This window comes from Tympanuchus pallidicinctus, unplaced genomic scaffold (assembly GCF_026119805.1).
Source record: "Tympanuchus pallidicinctus isolate F22 unplaced genomic scaffold, pur_lepc_1.0 scaffold31, whole genome shotgun sequence".
NCBI lineage: Eukaryota > Metazoa > Chordata > Aves > Galliformes > Phasianidae > Tympanuchus > Tympanuchus pallidicinctus.
Genome location: NW_026294749.1, coordinates 12529550 through 12547016, shown reverse-complemented (window position 1 = coordinate 12547016; position 17467 = coordinate 12529550). Strand labels below are relative to the sequence as shown.

At 46.6% G+C, this 17467-nt stretch overlaps 1 protein-coding gene across 1 annotated transcript in view; it reads right to left on the bottom strand.

The window, feature by feature from the left end:
• Positions 1-11833, bottom strand: part of SALL3 (spalt like transcription factor 3) — a 22134-nt gene extending 10301 nt beyond the window's left edge. Inside the window, exon 1 of the mRNA XM_052697872.1 lies at positions 11558-11833. Within this exon, the coding sequence (XP_052553832.1) occupies positions 11558-11636 (79 nt within the window). The 5' untranslated portion in view covers positions 11637-11833. The remainder of the gene's footprint in view (positions 1-11557) is intronic.
• Between the last annotated feature and the right edge of the window lie 5634 nt (positions 11834-17467).

The following is a 17467-nucleotide window of genomic DNA, read 5'->3' as shown; positions in this document are numbered from 1 at the left end:
TCACACTGTCAGTACGTACTTCGATTTCTGTGAAGTGAAAGCATGATGAGCGCAGAGCAGCAAGGCACCCACACAAGCCTCTCTCCAGTCTTTTAGGACTAAGACAACTCAAACAAAGCTTTATTTACATTGCAGATTTACATTTTTACAGTCGGAGGGCCTGATCTTCTGGCCCTGTTCAGAAACCACTGAGCTCAGGGGCTGTTATTAGCGACCACTCACGGAGCGCCCATGCCTCTCCTAAGGCTTTCACCGAGCAGCTTTTCTAGTGCTAATTTCCCAAACTTGGTGGACTGGGTAAGTGCTGCCTACTATTGTCATCATACCCTCATCACTGTCAACATCGTCATCATCTACAACCACTTTTAAAGCACAGTTGCAAAGGAGGATTGCGTCTAAAAGGAGCTGCAAGCAGGGTGGCTCCTTTTCCAGGTTTTCGTCCAATGCACCACTGATTTCTTTTTATGGAGAGCTTAAACCTTGGGCAAAAGATTTAAGAAATCAGTGCTGGATTTGGAAAATGTAGCCTTTCAAACATGTCTGCTGTCTGATCTACAATGAACTGATCGGATACCAAGAAGCTAATTATCTCAGACACTGTACAACCACCCTCAAGAACAAATGTAAATATTCACAATCCTATTTCACAACAAGTGCTGTTTTCTGCATTTTTAAGACAGGCTCACGGTCTCAATGTATCAAAACTAATACGTGTAATACCTAAACTTCTGAAAGAAATCTAAACTACCATTGCCTCCTGCCAGAGGTATCAATACGAACCTCTTCAGCATCACAAGACAATAACCAGCCTAGTGAGCTAACGCACAAACTCAAGGAAGCAGCATTTTACATTTGAAACATAATTTTCAAGTGCAAGTGGAAAAAATCAGTATGGTATTTCTCAGCTGATCAGTGGCCTCTTGTGTTCTCGGTGAAGTTGATTACAAGCTTTGCACTATTTCAGAACAGTAATACCTAGCTTTCACCCGTATGAACCAGGGACCCAGAGCTCTATTTTCTCAATATCACCTTGTATTCCTTCTTTCCACTACTCTCAAGTCCTAAAAATCCTGAGAATGCTCTTCAAATTTCAAATCCAAGCATATCAAACTCATCACCTGTCTTGAAATGTTCAAGGGCCACTTTTGAAAAAATATTTTAGAAAACTGCTAATAAGTTGTTAAAGTTGCCCATCCTGTGAAAACTGACTTCAAAGTAGATATGGAAGAAAACTCACAAGCATTTTCCATTTGGGATAAATTTTTCTGGCTTTTCTTAAGAAATGAAACAAGTTAATCATAGAATCACTCAGGTTGGAAAGGACCTTCAAGATCCTCAAGTCCAACCACAACCTAACCATCCTACCCTCACTCTAACAACCCTCTGCTAAATCACATCCGTGAGCACCACATCCAAATGGTTTTTAAGCACATCCAGGGATGGCGACTCAACCACCTCCCTGGGGAGCCTATTGCAGTGCTTCACAACTCTCTCTGTTAAGAAGTGTTTCCTGCTATCTGTCTTGAAGACTCCACTTTCTGTACTGCTAAGCAAGCAGATGACACAGCTGACAACAAAACAGATGCTGCTTTGCCATGGATGATGGCCCATTCCCTGATCAGTATGCTGAGAGAGTCTCCGTGGAAAGCAGACTGTGGGCCTGGCCCAACAACCTATACTCACATGAGAAACTTTTTCCCACCTTAGACCTTTTCTCATCTTCAAAGTGCCACTAAAATGAATAAGATTGAAAGAGTACGACAACAGTTTCAGTACTGGGGCATACATTGCATTCTTGCTTTTCAAGCATAATCACCATCTTCAGCCAGGAATAAGGCTTAAAAGCATACGTCTCCATTGGAAAGGATATTTGGTTCTTTTTTAAACCTTGGTTACATTATGAATGACAAAAAGTAATAGAGAATGTTACCATCACTGTGGATTATTAAAAAAAAAAAAGAAAAATTAGATCTGTTAAAATGTTAAGCAAAGAAATGCTTTCTACTTTCAGCTCATACTTCCCGTGACAAAATGTATTATTTTTTTTTATTATTTCTACGTATTTTATTACTTGCTTTCATTTTCTGACGTCTTACAAAATGATTAGCTTAAGTAGAAAATATTTTTTCATTCTTTCCTTCCTCCTTTTTCTTCTCTCTTTCTCTTTCTGAAGAGATACAACTGTTTATATTATTACAGTGAGGATGTGACGCAGTGAAAATTTTCAAGGACTTTGGGGAAATTCATCGAGCAGTTGCTTAATCTTATAGACGGGCTGAATTTTGCAGTTCTTACTTACACAAAAGATGTTGAATGGGAGTTTTGTCAAGTAGTCAGGATCTCAGCCACTAATAACCTCCCGGTTATTTTCTTTTTCTCATTAGCAGTCTAACAGCTAACAGACTAATCTGAAGCTGCTACGGGATGCAAGATGAATTACAGCGCATAAAGCTTACCCTATGAAAACCAGTGAAAAATTGCAGCCAGCATCTCTCAAAAGGAACCTGGGAAGGCTCCTAGATGGGTACCAACCCACCAGAACCGCAGCGGCTCCAGCAGAGCGCTGCCACTTTGCAAAAATGGGGTCTGGCCCTAAAATTAGCCTCCAAAAATTCAATCTCAGGCGTTTTGAGAAAGTCACTTTGGGATCGTGATACCCGAAGCTGCTCAGATGCTCTGCTGACTCAGTGCAGGAGGTGCAAGGGAATGGCACTGTGGGGATTCGTCCTGCCACAGCTCTGCAGGATGGAGCTGTGCGTGGCTGGGATGGAGTGCAGGCCTTCCTTTCTGCTGCGGGGCAGCAGGCGAGCAGGCAAAGGGCTGATGGGCTTCCTTCAGCCCACAGAAATTACGTTCAGAGTTAAGAAAAAATTGCTACAGCTGTTGATTTGTACACACAGGATCTGTGAGCCTGCTTCCACTAGTTCAGTGTTTTTACTCAGGTGTATTTTATCCCATGCACCACATGCAAGGAAAATACAACTACTTTTCCGAGAAGGACTGATATTGAACGTTACATTCTAGACAGCTTCATTCCACAAATGTACACTGCTTGCTAAACACTGCCTTTCTTAGGAACTGCTCCCACTTGGAAAAAGCCCCGACCAACCCTGTCGTCCTTCACTTTTGCTCCTGAATCTGATCATTTTCTCTTCAATTAAATCACATCCAGTTTTGTACACGGAAATAAACTTTTGGAAAGGACTTCCGAGTTGCATGAAATAGGGAGCATTCCAAGAAGATGCTCTTTGGCAATTCACTATTTTGCTACGTTTTGTTACCCTGAATCACACAGGTCTCAAATTGCACTTGGAGACACTCGGATAAAATCAGGTAAGAACATCCACATTTTCTCTGCTTTCATCTATTTCGAATTGCTTATACTCTCCCAAAGCAGAGATGTGCCTGGGAACTGGGAATCCAACAATCGTGTCAACAAAATATTTTCTGCAACATCTTTTTTTTAGATCACATGCTGTAACACAAATAAAAGCACGGGAAAACACAGTATGACTTATTATTATTTCTAACTCCTCAGCTTCGGTCTCACTGAGCTGATATGAAGAATGTATTAATATTTTCTAAACATGGGAATTTCTTTCCAGAGGAAAAATGACACCAATCATCAACCGAGAGACAGCGTGCATTCCGTGAAGGAGCTTCACAAAAAAAACCCAGCACAACTCTGTGAGGGTTAAGATCAGCTTCAGATAAAGCATCTGCTAGCTATGAAGACACGAGATCTCACCTGCAATTCTAGTAATTATTGCAAAGTGCAGCTCACAGCCGTTTTGTGTGTATTTAAGCAAGCAACACTGTGAACACTAAGCATAGCTCACAGACACAGGACGATCATTTACTATTCTTGCTGTGATAAGAAACAAGCTTGTTTTATACACAATTTAAATAAATTGTGATAATATATTCAAAAAAAACCCCATGAATTTGTTTTCAAAATTACCTTAATGTGGAAAGAGTAGCCATATAACAATGTATTGATCGCTGAGAACAGTATTACTTTTTCCTTAGCTTGATCGTCTCTTATAACCGACTGAGCTTTTAAAGAAAGTTTTCTTAAATTGTTAGAACACGTTTATTTTCTTGCAAATTAATTCTTTTTAACTCTTTCTGATAGCTTTGAATCCCATAAAGAAAGATGAATTATCACATACTGAGCCCAAGCTGTGAAACAGGAGGAGACAAATAGAGACCCCTACTGTGTTTAACAATGTAGAAGAAATTCCAGACTCAATAGAAAAATTTTCTGTCCTTTTTCTCAGACCACAAAAGCTGTTAGTACAGATTTGAACAGTGGAGGGCACTCTTGCCATGCAAAAACTGTTCCTGACCTGGCACAATTTGTTTGATCTATTCGGTAGCCTCAATCTCAGAATTTGTTAAGTAACAGCCACCTGTGGCACAGGCACTAACTGTAATCTGTTTAAAATATTTGCAGTTCCTAATCTGTGCAGTGAAGCACTTGTTATCTTAAACACTGCTGCTGCTTTGCTACATGTATGCAGATGTGGAACAGATGCAAGCTTCACAAGTTGCTTTGAATACGTGTGCAAGATACGATACTAAACAAGATGTGCATTATGTTTTTTAGAATTATACAGGGAGCTCTTCTTTTGGCTTTCATGGCATATTTATGGCATTACAATGCATAGAATTTATCATATTGTTTGTAGGAAGTAAGTTGATTTGGAACACAACTTGGAATCCTAAAAGACTGCGGTCAATACTTCTCACATAGATGATAGAAATAATAATAATAAAGATATTTAAAAACAAAGAAAGGAATGGCAAGGAGTGGGACACTAGGTTCTGTGTAGCTTTCCTATCCTGGGAAGTGTTTTACTAAGCAGATGCCAAGCTGTGCCACTAACACCCTACAGAATGATGCTGGCTGCTCTCTGAACAACTGCGGCACAGCGCTGATGAATTTGTGCCCAGAGAATCGCAGTAAGAGAAGCCAATGGAGAGCCCAGTCCTCTATCTCCTAAGCATCTTGGAACTGAATATACAAGTACAGGAGGAGACGAAGGCACTACTCCTTTGAGTAAAATTCTTCACGTACAGGAGTGGCTGAAAGGGCAAACTCTAAGTGATACAGTGCTGACCACGCCGCTCGTGCTCATTTACCACTCTGCATACTGCACTATTACACTGGACAGCAAAGCACACAGGGATCCAAACAAGCTAGCTTTCAGCATGTCCATCTTTGGGGATGCTGTCACATCAACAAGGTGATAAAATAAAATTATCCAACAGTTGTAATAAAAAGGATCTCCCGAAAAACTGACCGGAAAGTCAGTTTTGATTAACTGAAACTAAAATACTGCGGCACCTGTAGGGTTAATTAAGCAGTTCAGGACTTTGGGCTTGACAAAAGGAAACATTTTCCTTCTCTAAGAACTGAAAACACTTCTGCTGAATTAGATGGGCATCTGATAAGCTGTACAGCATGTAGCAAACTCGCAGGGATCTCTAGTTAATACTCAAATTCAGTCTTAACACTTAACAGAACAGTGGTAAGCCGTGCTGCCAAGGTCAACTGCACAGATGTACTAATTGTATTATGAGCTTGACATCTAGTGGCCACCCCTGGCAGGGCAAAGCAGGCAAAGGTTAAATCAGCAAGCCTTGTCAAAGCACTTCTAACTACCCACCCTCAGGGAGGCTCCTCGGGAAACGAGAGGGATCTCTTCCACCCCACCTCGCCCGGCTCTGGGAGCCTGCAGTGCCGCCCCGACCCCCATCCGACCCCCAGCTGACCCCCATCCCACCCCCACCCGGCACCCACCCAGCTGGGCCACGGATCCTGCAGGGGATGGACGGCCTTCCCCAGGGTTCCGGCATCCTTCGCTCTCTGGCAGGAGTTGAGATTTTTTTTTTCTGCTTCTTTTTCAACCAATGATTGGGTTCAAATTATGGGGAAGGTGGGGGGGGGGGGGGGGTGAAAGAGGAGAAAAAACCCCCACAGTATTAGAGTTCAGCAATAAGAGTTAGTTATCCAAGGAGCAATTAGAGTTATCCGAAGGCTCTCTCAAAAGATTTAGCTTACTTCGTAACAGATGCTGCCCAAGTGTGCTCACTGTATGTATCCTAACAACAGCAAGATAATATGAAAAAAACCCCACTCTTTAGTCTCCTATCTGTTCATGTTCACATAAAAATGTGCTTTCTGACATCCTTTTAAACAACTGCTTTTCTGGCTTGCCCAGCTTTTAAGAGGTGTCCACCAATAAGAAGAAATGTGCTTTATGCCCAATTCACGGCCACTGAACCAGCTCCTAGAAGTATATTTTATCCCAAATTCACATCTTTTTATTCCGTTTTTCTTTTTCTTTCTTTCTTTTCAACTGCTGCAGAACCTTCATTATGTTTGGTAGTAAATTTTAAGAAGGTAAAGGAAACAGGATTTTGTCCCTCTGCATGGAAACGTACAACACAGTAAAAATTTGCTGCTGGAACTGGATTTACTCCTGCTTCCTTTAGACAGAAAAAAAAATATCTAGAAAATCACTCCCATTTTACAAATGTCACGTAATAGACAAACTGATTTTTGCATACTTTATTTTCTAAAAAGTGTCAGTACTCAGCTACTTTAATTTCCTGCCAGACCTGGATTATTATCAGCAAAAGTGACTGACTCGTGTTCTGACTGATGGATACTCAACAGATAGGCTTGTCCAGGCTGGGCAGTCAACTAATCAAATAAAGGAAAAATGCAAAGAAAATCTTCCTAGGAACCCAAGTATTTTTCAGAAATGGCACTAATTCTCTTTATTAATTTGTGTATTTTCACTCTGAAAATTGAATTGTAGTTTTTCCTCTTCCTTAGGCAAGGACAAGTAATTATCAGCAGCTAAAATGTATGCATATTAATAGCTTAATTACACAGATCCTAAACCAATACCTTTTGAAATTTCCTTCCTCCCACTCCAAGAAAGGGAGCCCTAATATCTACCTCGGGAGATGGTAAGAATTCCTCAACATCAGCAGCGCCAGATAAAATCTGACCCACTTTGGTCTACTTGCAGCATTTCTACACACACCAGCAAATTGGTTAATTGTTGTAGCTTCCTTGTTATTCCAAGTATTTTCCTATTGATAACATCGATCAAAGCACTTGGAATACTTTAAAAATGATATAAATACAAATGTTACCTGGTTTTAATGCCATCTCTGTCATAATGCCCGAATTATTTATACAAAGAAGTTTCAGTTCTCTTTTCGTATCAAAGAGGCCGTTTACAGCAATACTCATTCGGCCCCTTTGTTTTTAAATCAAACAAACTAAATCTTCCTTCCAGTAGCCTCAGAACAGACATTTGCAAGAATCACCCAAGTTTCCTGAGACGGCTGCTTGTGACTCCTCAAGTTTTCAAGGCAGCAGTGCCTGAACGACACGCAATGACCTCTATTCTTGCATGTAGGAACGTCCTTTCAAAATATATTTGCAGATACAGTGAACACACTCACACGAAGCTGGCTGCTCCGTACAGGATGATGCAGTTTCCACAGCGGAGCATGCGTGTCTGTGAACGTATTCCAAAGCAACACTGAGTGCAGTTACCAGCTACTCAGAGCTGCACCTTCCAATTCCACTTAAGCAGTGTGATAGAGAGCCATTGGTTTACACAACACTGTTTGTATTGAGGAGCAGGGGGGAGAAAAAAAGAAAAAAGCAACACGCCACCACAATAGGCAGGTTCAGCTCTTAAAAAACAAGTGCAAAAAGCAGGAGAGAAAACTGTCATTGCACAGTTGACTGTACGGTATCCCATTCACCTATCTTTGGCAGTAACTTCGCATGAGGAAGTCCAAAGCATCATTTGTTGTCATCCCTACTCACTTGTGCACTGTAAGAAGTGCTTCTCAGCATGTAAAATCCCCTTTTCTTGTACCCATGTTAAAATACAAATGCTGTACCTACTTCTGCACTGTATCTATAATTCTGATTCAATTTTAATCTGTTGAATTAGGAAAGCGTATTAGAAATGTAATTCCAGCTGTTACAGTTTACTGAGAACAGCTTTACATTTACTGAGAAACCAAGATTATTGTATACAACGGGCAGCCACTCGAAACCTTGTGCTGCTATTTTTAAATTATTTCCATCCTATCTTCTAATTTAGCAACCTGAAAGTGTATCTTTAACAGATGCCATTCATTCGCTCTTCTGCAGCTTAAGTATCGAAGTAATATGTCATCACTAGGTGTCTGCAAAGGCTCCCCCTCAAAACAGTTTTAAAAATGTATTTTAGAACCTCCCTTCCAACAATAAAATCCCGAGTGTAAATTTGTAGTTGATGGCGTTTCCGACTACCTTCAGATTTCAAACCATTTCTCACCATTATGCATTGCCCTGGTTGCACGCAGTTCTCTTACGCCGCAGTCCAGGCTCACTATAAAATTCTTTATTATGGTCCTTAAACTCCCGTGGTAATGTTAGCAGGGAAGTTGTGGTGGGTGCAGACAACTTGCAGCACGGCCTAATGTCAGTCTGCCCATTCTGCTCCCCAGGTTTCTTTCTGCTTGCAGGAACGTCCCTTCTCTCTAAGGGATTGCCTTCAGGGAGCGTTCACGTTGAAATGCCTCACTTAAAGTCCACGTCGAGGTCGTATTAAACATGATTTTATTAAATAAGTAATAAGCCCAATTTGCTTCGTCTTGTGTTAACAACAACTTCCCCCTCCCCCGCCCACCCCCCCCTCTCCCATTGAAGATAACAGCCAAATTAATGAAAAGGCTGCATGTATCAAATAATGCTGCTCAGGCACTTTGCTTTTAAACAAACCCACAGACATCCCCGTGCTGTGGGAACTGGTTTTGGCTCGTTGCAAAATACGCTCTGTAGCACTGTAGCAATACCTTGATTACAGCTGCAAAGAGAAATGAAAAATACTGACTGGACGAGAAGTGTTTTAATTTGTGAGATTGGGAGCACTCGTTATATCTGGCCTATGAAATTGCTTTCGGTATAGCAATCGTTAGGCTTCCTAATGCAGCACGTAAATGATTTACACTGCATTAATGTGCACTAGATAGCCCTCTGCTCGTGTGTGCTGAGTCCACCTTGCTCACAGATCTCAAATGAAAGTGAAAAACCAACAGCTCTACTTCAGCTTGTTAATCGTTAACTACGAAGGGTTTCACTCTACTAATTAAAATATGTTTTAATAAAAGGGAACGTAGCACAATTTGATAACAGCCTTCTAAGGCTGAAAAGTATTTACATTGTTGCATTTTAGGGCTGCTGTGAAAGCCGATTTTGTGCTATTCAGGGACCACAATAATAACGCTTTAAAATTCCTCACTGGGATGCAATGTAGTCCTTTTGATGGAAAGACTGTCTTTCTCATTCGGCAGAAATAAATCCATTCATTTGATCATGTAGTCATTGAGGGCAATACAAAACAAACCAAGTGTGAGAAATTCTATGTGATGAAGTAAACAAAACAAAACCCCCCAAAAAAGGGGAGAAAAAAAAAAAAAAACCATTTCCATGACAAAAAGATTCTTTGTCCTTAATCTACCCACCATATGCAAGCGTTTCTTTTTAGCATATCTCTTGTTCTAATCTCGGGTGACATGGACATAGATAAGATTCACAAAACAAAACAAAAACCTAGTTTAACAATTTTTTTCCCCCAATTTATTAACTCGCCAGGAGTGTCCTGATGAAGTAGTGGGGTTTTATTTTGCTGTACTGAAGTGGGTTCGGAGCATTTCAAAGTCTGCAGTTCTAGTGAAACATTCTCAAATAGAATCCACCCCAACAGAGGCTGAGCTCAGCTAATCGTTGTGTTGGCTTTTCCTTTTTTATTTTTCCCTAATAAAATCGTAATTCTCATCTGCTTGCCTGCACTTATTTTATTTCGCGTTGCCAACGCTTCCTATAAACCCTATTCCTGTTTGCACTGCTGTGCTGCTCCGCTGTGACAGAAGGAAGCATTTCTCTGGGTTATTGTCAATACCCAGTGGGTTTTCCCGGAGCAGTGGCAGCAACCCCATCCTCACTGCCCTGACAGAGTGGGACACATCCCGGATCCCGGCCACCCCGAGGAGAGCTTACAGCTCTGCCGATCTGACAGATGTTTTAACCCGATGAAGAGGATCCACACTGCCTTAAGCTTCCAGGCAGTGAAGTTTAGATACAATAGTCTAAATCCTCCTCGGGCTCCAACTTTGTTGCCTTTCCTCACCTACAGAAGCAACTTCTAGCTTTGGAACAGGAAAACGACTCTTTCTCTTTTCATTCTGAAGGGAGGGAAAGCGGATAAAGGATAGGGCCTACACGGAAGGCAGAAGACACGGGGGCTCCCACTTAGTTTTGCAAGAAGCCGAGAAGGTAGGGAGCTACCGTGCACAGAAGGGAAGAAAAACTTTCAAGTGGAAGCCCTCAACTTAGCCCGGGGTAAGCGAGGAAGGGCTGTGGCATGCCTTCGCACGCTGCAGCGCCTAAGGCTATTTCAATTGAAAGAAAGAAAGAAAAAAGAAAGAAAGAAAGAAAAAAAAAAAAAACAAACAACCAACAAACTGCCTCTCTCTTTCTACAAACAGTCCGGCGAGGTGGAAATTAGGAGCGATTACAGCCCGAATCAGTCCCGCTTTAGACACTTGTTCACGAGCAGAGCGGGCCGCCCAGATGCATAAAGCGAGTGTGGCGTGTCTGCGTGTGGGGAGGGAGCGAGGAATGGCGGATGGGCGAGCGAACGGCCCTTCCTCGGCGCCTGCAGCCGGCGCGACAGGGGCCGGTGGCGGCGGTGGCACCGTGTCACCTCCCACCCCTCAGAGCCGGGAGGCGGCGGGGGGAGGCAGCGCAAAGGGGGGGCGAGGAGCCGCTCGGGATCCTCGGAAATACCCCAGCCTACCCCGCTGCTCTCCCTGGGCTGCCTCCGTTCGAAGCCCGGAAGGGGCTCCCCCAAACCACGCCGCCCCAAAGCCAGCGCCCGGTTGAGGGAGCCTTCGGCAGCCAACGATGCGGGGCCGCCCCGGGGGTGAGACCGGGGAAGATCGCATCCTCCGGCTCGCGGGACTCCCGTTGCCCCAACTTTGGTGTCGGAGGGCTAGGGTAGCGTGGCTCCGGCCCGAACCTCCAGGGGAGGTGAGGGGTGGAGGGGGGGAGGTGGGGAGGGATGGAAAACCGGTGCAAAAAAAAAAAAAAAAAAAAATACAGACAGGGAGAGAAGCACGGAGGAGTGGAGGAGGCGGTGCTGCTCCCGGTGTCCGCTCTTGCGGCTGCCCGAGCCCGGTCAGAGGGAAGGAGGCAGGGCCTGGCCCGGCAGAGAGCCCCGCCGTGAGAGCTGCGCTCGGGTGGCCGGCGGGGAATCGCGGGGAGGGCCGCTTGGGCAGGGGGTGGGCTGCCGAAACTTGGCTGAACTGCGAACTTCTCAGTTCCGCCGCCTCTTTCCCCGGCTGCTCGAATTCCCGTTCTCCCGCTGCGGAGTAATTACGCTCCCGTGCTCAGCAGCACCGTAAACGCACCTATCTCCATCCGAAACGCGCTCACAAAAGAGACAGAGAAAGAGGCGCCGGGAGCTCTTACCGTGCTCGGAAACTACCTCCGCTTGCAGCTCTTCGTCCGATTTGAGATGCTGGGGTTTCGCTTGCTTTCGACGAGACATGCTGCTAACTGAGCCGTCTTGACTCTGCTTTTTGCAGAGGCATCAGCGACGCGGAGGTGGAAAGGGGAGGAGGGGGGGGAGGAATTGGGAGCGAGGGGAGGGGGCTGGAAATAACTGTTCGCAAATAAAAAGTCGAGTTGCAAAACAAACCAAACAAACAACAACAGAAAAGGCGACCAACCCTACCGAGGAGGAGAGGAGGGAGAAAAAAGGAGGGGAAAAAAAAAAAAAAAAAAAAAAAAAAAAAAAAAAAAAAGCAAGGCTAAGCAACCAAAGCGGAGTGAGCGGGCGGGCGTGCAGGGCTCAGCCGGGCGGGCTGTGAGCGGCGCGGGGCTGCGGGCGCGGCGGGCTGGGGCGGCTGCGCGGAGCGCGCATGGGGCTCCGTAATTAGGCTAGTGAATAATGCATGGCGATTAATGGTGCTGGGGGCGAGCGGGGATTGGCGCGGCTCCAGCGGACTCGGGCTGCATATGGAAATGAAGGACAGGCTCCGCAATTAGCCGCTCCGCTCCGCCGGGGGATGCGGCTCCGCAGCAGCGTCGCCCGCTACGGGCACTGAGCGCGGCGCAGGGGCACGCAAACAGCGCGCAGCGGGGCTCTGGGCTGCACGCGCTGTGCACAACATATGGGCCAGGTTCGCTTCTCGGGGGAGGTCACGATCCTCGCCTTTCTGTCTTTCTTTTCCCTCGGCTCTCAGTTTCTTTTGCTCTGCTTTCTTCTGTTCTCTTCGATTTTTGTTTTTGTTTTTTTTTCTTGTTGTTGTTTTGTTTTTTTTTTTTTTTTTTCTCCTGATTTTTTTTTTCTTCACATCACCTCGTCTCTCCTGGTCTCTCTTTCCCCAGAAGTTGATCTGCGAGGCATCTGCTTTCTGTGTGCGTGTGAGTAATTTCTTTCCGGCAGAAGAAACTTTTGTGAACGCTTCTCTTTCTTTTCTGTGTGCCTGTGCGTCGTCCGCTCTTCTCTCCCTTCGCTTTTCACGTGCTTCTCCGTAGCTCTCCCATCCTGTCTCCTGTTCTCCGTCTCCCCTCCCGGCTGACTTTTGTTCTCTCCTCTCGGAAGCGCACGCACAGGAGACCTCGGGCAGTTTTGTCTTTCACCTCTCCTTCCTTCTTCTTTGTCTTGCAGCTTCTTTCTCCGAGCAGAGGCTCCCCGTTGGTGGTGGTGCTCACTTCCTGTTGTCCATTGGTAGGAAGTTTTTTTCTTTGTCCCTCTCCCACAGGTCGGAATGACTTTGTGGGACGCTCCTCACCCCCTCCCCAGCTCACTCGCGCGTCCTCTTAGCTAATGACAGCGGTCTCGCGGACGCGCCGATGGGCCGCTCCTCGCCGCCCGGCACACAGCATCTCTCCTCTCCCGGCTCTGAGGCCGGGTGCCGCCGTTACCGCTGGGCTGCAGCCCCCTCCCCGCCTCGCCCCGCTCCGCTCTCAGCGCTGCCGGCAGCCTCTCCCCGCCCGCTCCGCTCCGAGCCGCTCTGCGCGCCCCGCGGCCGCTCCTGATTTCGGGCAGATAAACTTTCAAGTTTGGGAGCGGTGCGGGGCTCACGGCGGCTCCTCCTACTCTCCTCCTCCTCCTCCGCCTCCCCCCGAGCCGCGCTGCCGGGGCTGCGGCCGGGGCTGCCCCCAGCCCGCTGCCCGCCGCCTCCCCGCTCCCTTCTCCGCACGCACCTTCCCGACGGCTTTTCTCCTCGGCCCCCACTTTATTTATTTATTTTTTTTCCCCCCTAAAAGTGCGAAGGGAAGGGGTGGGGGGCGGGGGGGGGGGAGAAGCACAGCCATCCCCCTCTTCCCCCTCCCGCTCTCTCCTCTATCGCATTACAAGTTGCCGGGAGCCGGGCCGCCTCCCCGCCGCGCCCCCCCACCCCCCACTCGCCTGCCCGCCCGCCGCCCCGCCCGGTCCCGCCGCCGCCGCCGCCGCCGCCACGAGTTGCCGCTCCGGGCGCGGCCTCGCCCGACAGCGCCGGGCGCCCATGGCACAGAGCCGCCGCTAGGATGTACCCCACCGTCGCCGATCTCCACCGCGCAACGCGCAGCTCCGCGCCTGAGTGTGCGTGTGGCCGTGCGGGGGAGGTTCCGCCAGCTGTTCCCCTCCTCTTGTTTTTTCTTTTTGTTTTTTTTTTTTTTTTCCTTTCTTTCTTTCTTTCTTTTCTCTTTCTCTCTCTTTATTATTATTATTTTAAGTGCCCCTTGCAGATTGGCTCCCGGCGGTGCTGGCCCCGGCCCTTGCGCGGGCGCGCAGCGGGGGCGAGAAGCGCCGGGCAGCTTTGCGCATGAGGCTGGGGAGCGAGGCGAGGCCGAGTGAAAGGGATTTCCTCCTAATACCCCCGCCGCAGCCCGTGTAATCCAGCCCTAGTCCTTAAAACACACTAACCCCGGCTGCTTTGGGAGAGGACTCTGTGTAAACTTTCCCTGCTGATAGCTCCCTTTATCTCGGGCGTCGCGATACCGCGTCTCCGGGCTCACGCTTTATCCCCCGCTTTGCTTCTGGTGGGCAAACCAAATAAAGTTAGAAGCGGCAGTTTAGGCCACTCCGGGGAGCTCGGTGACGTGCAGACTACCAGTGGTTTCTGCGGTGCAGATATTCGTTAAAAACGGGCGCGATCCTTACGAGAAAAAGTGCTGAAACGCCAAATCTGTGCCATTTGGCTATCAGACGGGCGTGCTTTTCTGTCCTTCGTTTAGCGGGATGCGTACACGAGACCCCTCTCGTTGATCGTTATAATTTGAAAGCCTTGTTTGCCGTCTATAAATCTAACGCGTGTTCTCTCCGTGTATCCATCCTCGCTGAAAGTTTGGTCGTACTGAGAGCGTCTGATCTAAAATATCCAGAGACGATCGCGAAGGCTGAAATCTAATGTGATTTTCTAGTATGAAGTGGGAGGGGACGAGCCCATTAATTGAGCTTAAACCCCCCCTTCCTCCCCCCATCAGAAATAGGGATTTATTGCACACGAATAACACGTTATGCCGTGTGCATATGCTGCGTTATGTTGCAGGCAGAGCGCAGGTGAAAGCGAACGTCTGCGGGCATTGCGGCACCGCAGCCGCGGGCAGGGAACTGGAGTTGAGGCTTCTCCTGAGGCTCCGAAGTCCATTTTCCCCGATCTGCGCGAGGTGAGGGAGCTCCGCCGCCTTCCTCATCTGCAGCGTGTGCCTGGGATGGAAGAGGACGCACTTTAACCTCTCCCAGGCATTTTTCCCGAATTGCGCTGAGTACCAAAACTGGGTCAATTTTCACTTAGTTCACTTCTGAAGGGATCTCTTGCTGTTGTTCAAACAACACTTTTGTTTGTTTGTTTGTTTGTTTCTTTCCCTAAATTTGGGCATTTTCCATTGCTCAGTGCCTCGTACGATTTCTGGAAGAGCCTTTCAAACGTGCTTTTCCTGGAGCGGTATTAAAAAAAAACAACTAGCAACCCTTTGCGTTGTGGAAACAAAAGTTTGTCTGCTGTGAAAAAAATGATCGAAAATTAATATGATCTTGCGGGACGTGAGAGAATCTTTAAGTGGAAAATTAAATAATCCTGTCTTTAATGCTTAATGAACAATGGAGAACAGAACAGTCAAGAAGGGCATAATTACCAGATTTGTATCTCTCGACATTACCATATTCTAGGGTTTCAAGCGATACATTTGACGGTTTCCTTTTCTCTCGCCCCGCTCCGGGAGAGAGATGGGAAAGGAGCGGGGCGAGGTGCGGCAGCCCCCCGGGGAGCGATGGGGATGCGCCCGGGAGCGGCCCGGCTCGGAGCGGCGCGATGCGGAGAGGGAAACTTCCTCCGACCCGCGGGGAAAAGCCCGGAGGAGTGGCGCGCTCGGAAGGAGTGTGGAAAGTTATGAAGTGATACGCGTCCCTCCGGCCCCTGCTTCCCACCCCTGCCCCCCCCCCCCCGACCCCTCTCCCCTCCCCGCGTCTCTCCGTTACACCGCAAAAATTTTCCACCGGCCTTTTATAATTCATCTCCCTGACTCGAGGTTTGAATCTAAATGAATAAGAAACGACGCTCTGGCTGAAGTTGGGCTACGAGAAACGCGGCCGATTCGGGGGCGAAAGGCTGAGCCGCGCAAATCTGTGCGCGCCGCTCCGGGTGCGCGCAAGGGAAGGGCCGCCCACCCGTGTCCGCTCCCCGCTCTGTCGAAGCGCCGTGCCGGCGGTGGGACGCAGCAGCTGCTGTGCTCTGCGCACTTAAACCCGCTCTGCTACTTGCCGTCTTCTCTTGCGGTGTTTCTCGCACCCTTTCATGGCGTTTTTTCTTCTCCCCCCCTTGCTTAATAATATTAGATACTTCTTAGCACTCCGTTGTTCTTTTTTTTTTTTTTTTTTTTTTTTTAATTATGGACGTGAATGGGATGCCTGCTTACTGGTTTGCTTTAATTTGTATCCTCGCGTAAGCCTTCAGAAAGTTTATCTGCAGGATCGACTCCACAAAGACCGTAGAAGTAGTTCCGTCTACACTTACCGCTTTATGCAAGATTGTTATTCCTAAGCCCATCAAAATTGCCAACATGCAGTTAAGATGGATGTGGCATTCAGTGCAATCCGACTGCTGTATTTCATTGTTATTTTGCTCAGCAACTTTATTCAAAGGGCGTGCAATTATTTCGACTTTATTTTCCATCGTCTCCTGCTCTTCCTAGCAAGCTGCAGCAGTCTCTCTTCCCACTCTTTTTTTTTTACCATAACTTTTGTTTGAGGACCCTGGGGTTAAATTCAACATAATTTCTTCCGTTTAAAGCTGCGACAACTGACCGCTAATTCCTTCTCACATGAGCAAAGATATTACCATACTAATATTATTATTGGTAAGAAGAGGTAATTGATAACACCACCTGCCACTCTGCAGCAATCACGATGATAAATGTTTCCATCAGAGGGAAATCTGTGCTTGGTCTACCACAGCCTAAGCCAAACAGCATGTCAAATGTCAATTATAAAGATGTTTCTTTTCTATTACAATTTTTGTGTGTGTGTGTGTGTGGAAAGTAACCAGCCCCACCACGAGATGTACAGAGCCTGGAGCACAACACTGCCTGAACGTTTTGCCTTAAACATTCGAGTTACTTTTCTTTTTATTTCATATCACTCCGCTCTTGGATCTAAATAAACATCCATTCATGTACACAAAAGCTTACGCTCACACTTAGCGAACTCCAATTACCACCCACTTCCGTTCCTTAACCTAACAGATGACACGTTCAGTTAAGCAACAAGCTGAAATACTTTGCAGAATGTCTTTCATACGCATAGCTACGGGGGTATTATCAAGGCAACAAGCATTTCAGAGCAAGCATACCTGCCGGAGACACCTATAGATGCACACACGTATGGGTGGTGCACGGATGAAAATGCTGCATTTCTGTCCTAAGGAAGGTCTGCCCATGCCGCAGGAGGTGCCGTGGGTGCAGCTTACTTTAAAAGCAATGTCTTTAGCCCCTTTGCAAAAGGCTGTGTTCTTCCCCAAATGACTGGTGAATGGATATTGAAAGGCAGATATATGTATATGCATACCACAGGGATGCGCACGCAATGCAACGCAGTTCAGTAACTTTAGCTCTGTAAATAGTGCTGTCAGGTATAAAAACTTTCATCCCCTTGGCTACTGATATGCTCAGAAGATTATTATTGGTTTGTATTAATAGATTCAGGCCTCAAAAGACGAAATCAGCTATTGATAATTGCAAGAAGTATACAGCAGCTCCTGTATCGATCGGCTTGTCCCTTATTCCCCTGGTATAGGAGAGATAAGAAGACACACTCTTTAGTGCAATATAATTTCTTTTGACCTATCTGCTTGCTACAGACTTATGATGAATAGCCGGAGTGGTTAAAGTCCT